Genomic DNA, 7,428 nt, shown 5'->3' on the forward strand with positions numbered 1-7,428 from the left:
TGGCAAACACTGATGCCTTCCAAACAAAAGTACTTTAAGAAACAAAGGGATGACAAGGGAATGATCATAAACTAGGGGGAAAAAAATCCCAAAGTCATCATACACTGGTTTGACCTAAGTATATAACTTCAAACTTGCAGCTTTGACACCATCAATCTATAAGTAATACAAATACACTGAAAATGATCAAATAATTACACAATATAATTACTAGTGTAAAGCTATTACAAATATGTAAGAAATCTGCAATAAATTGTCTAAAGTTTTTGAACAGATGCAAATTATCGAATGTTGCAGAAATAAAATATGTATCAAACATATGGTATTCTATAAATCCAATAATAATATTATTGAATTATTATATAATATAATTTACACTGAATTATATATTAATACTATATTGAATTTTTGAATTACTAATCAAATTGTATACCATCATTCATTTGTATTGGTCAAATAATTCCTTAATATTGAAATAGATGACACATATTTCTTGATAACATTTATATTGATAAGATATACAATATATTGATAAGATATATTTGATAAGAAATACAAAGAAGCTATGGTCCCTAAACCGTAAGTGGGTGAAATTTAATATAGGAGTCATTTCCAAGGACAGCATTCTGTAGACTCTTAGTCTCTACACTTTGGCCGTTTGTGACCTTTCATGTTCCTGGCCCTCTGTTGCATGAGGGAGCTTCATTGATGAGAACTGAGAGATTCATTGTTGTCTTCTCTACCCCTTGCTCTCTGTTCCATGAGCCTCAGGTGTAGAGGTTGCATTGCAGATGTGTCACTTAGACTCGGGCAATTCACAGACAATGTCTATGTATAACCAGAATAGTCTCCATCTAGTACAAAATAAGCTTCATTGATGAGTGGTGACTGGAGGTTTGTCTGTAAATATAAGGATACATCTTTTGCACATAGCAAGAAATTATATTAGTCTAGGGATATAGCAGTCTTGGGGTTTTCTCTAAGATCTATGCCATCTCCAGCCAAGTATAGTTGGCTATGTTTATAGTACCACACATGAAATTCCTCCCATTGAGTGGGCTTTTAGTCCAATTAGGTAGCTGTTGATTGCCCTCAAGAACCAAGTGGATTCCAAAAATAAATAAACACAGAGGAATTCTTCAAATTCATTCTATAAGATCAGAGTTATACTTATACAAAAACCAGATAGGACACAGGGAAACAAATGACAAGCTATAGTCTTGATGAAAAATGTTGTAGTTATCCTAAACAAAATACAATGAAATTTATTATAACACGATTATTACAATGGCTAACTTAGACTTAACAAGCAATGCAAAGGCGGCTCACTGTATTCAAATCAATAAAGGAAACATGCAACATTGTATTATACAATTTGATAAGGCCTTAAACAGAACAGTTTGAGAATTTTGTTCTACATAGATATTCTGGGCTAAATAAAATCTATGTAAGTATATATTTTGGACATTGCTACTGCTGAAAAATCATAATTTGTGTTCCTTCTTAAAACTCTAGCTGTAACTAAAGTATGAATAAGAAATGGAGATGAAGGCAGTTGTGTTGCTCTCATTCTAATGGGCAGTTTGATTTGAGAAGGCAGATATACTTTTAAATTGTTATATTTTTATCCAAATGAAAAACTATTCACTTTTTCCAAAAGGTGTTAAAATAACTGCCAAAGTTGCAAAGTCAAAGTAAAATGCCATGAGTCATAGTAGCAAATTTGCTTATAAGTTTATAAATAGTGAAAGAATACATATTTCTGAAAAAGTACATTATTCAAGAAGCAGGTCTATCTTGTTCCAACATGCTTCTCATGAAAGCATGAATATTTGATTTTACCCGTAAGTGCCTATTGAGGTGGGAAATCATCTGGAGCTGTGCCCTTCCTTCCAAATCCTAGAAGACAGCACAGAAAGAAAGCTCTCAGGTGTGAACAGACCAATCAAATACTAATAGCCATTAGTATTTCATGACGTCTGTTAGTTTTTATGTTTTAACTTGTCCTGGGTAAGGAATAATTGCTCTGCAGTGACTTGTCGTGAAGCTTTTACTCTCATCAAATATAAAGAATTAGTGTTCATCCATTATTTACTCACAGTAAATTCAAGGTATTTTTGGCGCTTAGAGTCTTTATTTAAATAAATATCAGGAAGTTCTTTTTGTTTTTGTTTTTCTCCAGGGAAGTTCAAATCTGCTGAGATTTTAAAGTAATGGTCTGGAAACGATATATTTTTAAATTTTATGAATGTATTTGAGCTCCATAGTCTCAATATTTTGTGTCTGTTTTAACATTTAGAGAATCATAGTTCAGATGCTGCAGTCTATCAGTATATTACTAATAGATGTGAATTTTAATTATAGCAAAAAGACTTAATAGTACCAGTATGTGGAGGTTTGGGGAGAACAGTCTCAATAAAGAGATGATTATGTACAAAACTAAGATTGCTTCAACCAGTTCACGACTTAAAACTGCAATCTACAATTTTCTGGTGTTAAGGAAAAAGGACTAGTTGTTCAAATTCAACATGAGAATTAATACGACCTAAACAACAGACATACTGCTTCTTGTCATTTGTTTGTGAACCTAATCCTTTAACTGCTGCACCAGCTCCCAAGCTACTCAGTGCTTCTAAATCTCCTATTTTATATGTACTGTCACCATCAAAATGGTTTGGCTCGAGTTTTCAGAATCAGATGGATGGACGTTAATGCATTCCTTAACCAACATTCAGGTTACCAATAGGTGCCGAAAAGCTCCAGTGGAACTTTATGAAAAATCAAGCTTAGGACTCAGGTGCCATGACGCTGTGAGAGATAGAGTAGCTATTTCAGCTTTTGAAGATGCAGAGAGAGGATTCCATTCGTAATCATTCTTGCAGCTCTCTACATTCATGACTCAGCTATCTCCATGTGCTGACTTCTCTGTCTCTCTGTCTTGCTGCCTCTGTCTGTTCCTCTCTCTTTGCTTCTCTCCCTTCCCCTCCCCCTCCCCCTCTCCCTCTCCCTCTCTCTCCAGGGTTGTCTTTCTATGCTTACTAATCATCTGAGCATACTTGACTTACCACAGCCTAAATGTTAGTCTCAAAGGTCTTCCATCTTCTTGAGCTGCAGAGCAGCTGGTTGTCTGTGGGTATGTGAGTTGAAACACTATGAAAGATAATAGAAACCAGTATACTTTGGAGTCAGAACTTTGGATAATTCTTATTCTTTATATACATACCACATGAGAAATGCTGATAATAGAAACGATCATGAAATGATGGGGTGGATGGTAAAGCTGAGTGCTGGCCTTGTGCCACACACACCTCATGGGGACCCAAAAGAAAGGCAGACCTTTGATACTTTTATCTAATACAAAAACAAATACCCATATTATTTAATCCACTCTTTTTGGTGATCAATAAGTTATAGTAATCTTTTTCACCTTGCTTAATTTTATAATCAGTAACCTCAACTGATAACTTCCAGAATGAATTTATCAGCTAATATAAATTAATTGGTGTTTTATAAAATCAGCATGCATATATCTCACAAATATAAAATTGTTTTTCAAGTTTTATACTAGCTTTGACATAATTAACATTTTTATAATAATATACAATAAATTAAATTGAATAAAGTAATCACAGTACTAAGAAGCAGCAACTTCAGGAGCCTCATTAGTTTAGAAAAGTAAAATGGAGAGTGGGTGAAGGGTTAATGGTAACATGTGGGACACATGTGGCATTTTATGTCTTTCCTCTGATTTTTCTTTTATGTTTGAAATGTTCGAGGAATAAACTTTTTTAAAGCCGTATACTTGATAAAAAACAGCATGGGTGGGATAGTTAATTTCTAGTCCACTGACTCATTCTGCCTCCAGGACAGCTCACATGGGGAGGCCCTTTGTTTGTACCAGGAAGCTCCTTAGTCACTGGTAATCAGTACATGAAAAACTGAGCCAAAATTATGGTTAGTCCAAATTTAGATGAGTGTGAAACCCACATCTAAAGACAGATTTATCATTAATAAGTTCCTGAGGCTGAAGTTAGAGTTCAATGGTAGGGTGTTTGTTATTGTGCATGGAGTCCTGTCTTGGATCCCCAGTAGAATATTCTGACATGACATGGTTGTAGCACCACGAACTCACTGCAGCTGTTATTATCTGCACAAAACCTGCAGAAGATTAGCTCATCAATATTTTTATCATAAATGTTGGGTCATGTGACCATACCCCTCCCTCAAAGACGATGAGCTGCTAGTGGTTGTTGCTGGAAGGGTATAATTTTCTTTTCTGGGGTAACCACAGAAACTTTCCCCATGCTCCAATAAATGACCACTCCTCAACCATACTCACTCATGCAAAAAACCCTACTTAAACTCAGTATATCATTTAAACAAACATGTGAATGTGGGAGGGTGGATGGTTGAAAATTTCAGTGGGAGAGGAGGGATAAAAAAGGGAATAGGGTGAAGCTGACTAAAATTCAATGTACAGATATGTGGAACTGTCAAGAATAAAAAAAAAATGGAAAACTTTACTGCATGGGTATATGATAATATATTAAATAAATTGAATTAAATGTATTGAGAAAATTAATTTCACTTTTGTATTCTTTTCTAATATTTCACTACTAAAAAAATAAAAAATCCATGGTCTTAGAAGTATCATCCATCCACTGTTACTCTTTTTGTTATGTTTAACTTTAATTGAAAATAAAGATTACAAATTCTTCACAAATCCTAATCACTGTATACACTGCCTATTTCTCTGACAACACAGGGCAAGTAGAAATATAGTGTCTATGTAAATGTAGTTGACATACTGGCCTAACGTCACAAATATTGAAACTATTACAATCAAGAGAAAATATTGTAATTTATTTGGAACATTGCAGAACATTCCACACATATATGGTGAGTTAGGGTATCACTGTGCAGTTGCCCTCAAGTGTGAACACAGGTCAAATTTATATGTACAGATTCATAGAAATAGAAATTTTAGGACCAAACTCTATAATTTATATTCTGAGGAGCCACCTGTTTAATAATGGAGCTCAATTACCTAACTAGAATTAAAATCATAATAAGCATAACTTCTCAATGTAATAAAACATGTACTTACATAGGGAAGAATATTTTCATGATACATATATGTTAAACTATATATATATATATGTTAAATAATGAAGGCTTTAGTTAATGAAAACTTCAATCTTTGCTTTTTTTCCATGTTTGACATAAGACTATAATAGTTTCAGTGCACCTCAAAATAATATAAGATAAAAGCCATAGGAATGCATGTATATAATTAACATTCTATTTATTTTCAGATTAATTTTTTGAAGACTGAAGTTGAAAGGAAGAGTAAAATGATCCGAGACTTACAGAATGAGGTAAGATTTATGTCTCAGGAAAACTGTGTAAATCAAAGAATACACAGCAATACAATGTAAATTTGCCATGAGTTTGGTGAATTTTAATGCCAAGTTGACCTGCACTTAAAGCCTAATTGTGGGGAAATGCTGTGAAGCAGGGTCTCCTTCAAGAGGGTTGGAAACAGAAGGGAGTTTGTCTGATTTTTATTTATGTTCTCTAGTGCTTCATTGGAAATACGGGTTAAATATGGGTATATGGAAATTCCATGTGGATTAAGTATGGAAAAACTGACATAACCGTGTATTTGCTCATGTCTGTGGGCTTGTGCTAGTGCATATACATGTGTATTATAGAACCTATGTCCAAATCTGACATCGTCTCTAGCTTTGTGATTCTAACTTTTTTTTGTCTATTTTATCAACAAGATGCAGACTTGTTGAAATCAGAATCTTATTGCCATAGCATGTCATAATCCATGTTTTCCACAAAAACATACAGAAAAGACGGTACATTTGAACATACATAATGGCCACATTTAAATCTTTACTCACTGCCAAAAAAGTGAGTAAATTCAACATAATTGGATACTATCTGTAGATTTCAAAATTACAGTTGATTTTTACTTTGTTATTGTCTAGATGTATAGAAGTCCCTGGTAAAAATGACCATCATGATGTTTCCGACCATCTTTAAGTGATAAGCTCTGTTCTGAGTAGATATTCACTGTTTAGGAAGTAGGCTTGTTTCTTAAAGGAATTTATCAATGAAGCAAACAACCAAAATAATGATGCCACTGACCACTATTACAGAGAAAACTCCAGCAATTTTAAAGAAATAAAACCTTTCCAGTTCAGCTCTGTAAATCTGTGGCTGTAAATTTCTCTAAGGTAATCATTCCATCTTCTTGCCTCAGTGAACACAGTGCAGCAGAGAGGGCGAGGTATTTCATAATGTGATGGAGTTCTTCAAGTTGACATCCCTGATGGATTCTCACAAGGCCACTAGATGGATAGGTGTTAAGAGGTTGCCTCCCATACATACTGATCTCAGGGCATGCTCAGGCTATTTTAAAACTTCTTCACAACTTTTTTATTTTATTCCTAGTGGCTTTCCTCTCTTGAGAAGATTTTCATGGACTTTTGATTGGTCCATTATTCTGGCTCAGTTTCTACCCAGAGTTTAGCTTATTGTAAACTATTCATATAAAGCCCTAGAGCTACTGAGGAAAATACCAAGGACCAGTTAACGTGCCAGAAACTGGCTCCTGCAATGTTCTGGAGGCAACAGGTCTGAAATGAAAAGGTCAGTGTGGAGATGATCCCTCTGAAGGTTTTGTGGAATGGTCCGTGTTGTTTGTCTGCCTCTAAGCGTTTGCTGTCTCCTGGCAACCATGGAATTACCTGACTGAGAGCAGCATCAGTCCACTCTAAGTTTATCTTCAGATGGCCTCTTTTGTGCTGATGTTCTTCTTACATAAAGACTGTTAGGGTCCGTGACTCGATGGGTCCCCTCCAGATAACAAATACACGGGATTGGAGATGTAAAAATCAAGCAGAGTCTTTACTTTCCAGCCGGCTGGGGTCGACCGGTTTCCCAAGACATGCAAGTCTGGTCAGAACGATCGACCCCCATTCAGTTTCAGATACAGATTATATAGGCCCACATAGTCATTACACAAAAAGCATTCCTCAGCAGACACTTTGATCAAACATCTTCTAAAAGCTATAGTTTCGGTTAAACATCTTTTCCAGGAAGGCTAGATCTGGTGTAAGCCTGGTGCAACTTCCTTCTCTTTGTTCCTTATCGGTTATCTGGTATGTGCAAACAGGCCTACAGGACACATTGTAAAGCAACTGAGTCTGGGGTCCAGGGTCCAGGAAGGAGGTTTACAGCACTTCAATTCTTAGCATTTCAACTAGGTTAATCATCCATGTGTGGTAGATACAAATCAGGCAGAACAGGCAAGCTTAGCAAGTAAATCTAAATCAACATTTTAAACAGAGTTTTCTATCAAAATGCAGAGTTCTTACAGCATTCATCAAGGTATTTCATTTTTTTTCCCAACAT

The 7,428-nt window shown here is 35.2% G+C and overlaps 1 protein-coding gene across 2 annotated transcripts in view; it reads left to right on the forward strand.

Moving 5' to 3' along the window:
• Positions 1 to 7,428, forward strand: part of Luzp2 (leucine zipper protein 2) — a 464,711-nt gene that overhangs the window by 212,633 nt on the left and 244,650 nt on the right. For both annotated transcript variants that reach the window (XM_008837762.3, XM_008837753.2), the window contains exon 5: positions 5,316 to 5,378. In XM_008837762.3, coding sequence (XP_008835984.1) covers positions 5,316 to 5,378 — 63 coding nt within the window. The remainder of the gene's footprint in view (positions 1 to 5,315; positions 5,379 to 7,428) is intronic.

Source organism: Nannospalax galili, unplaced genomic scaffold, assembly GCF_000622305.1.
Source record: "Nannospalax galili isolate Female #2095 unplaced genomic scaffold, S.galili_v1.0 scaffold51, whole genome shotgun sequence".
NCBI classification, from domain to species: Eukaryota; Metazoa; Chordata; class Mammalia; order Rodentia; family Spalacidae; genus Nannospalax; species Nannospalax galili.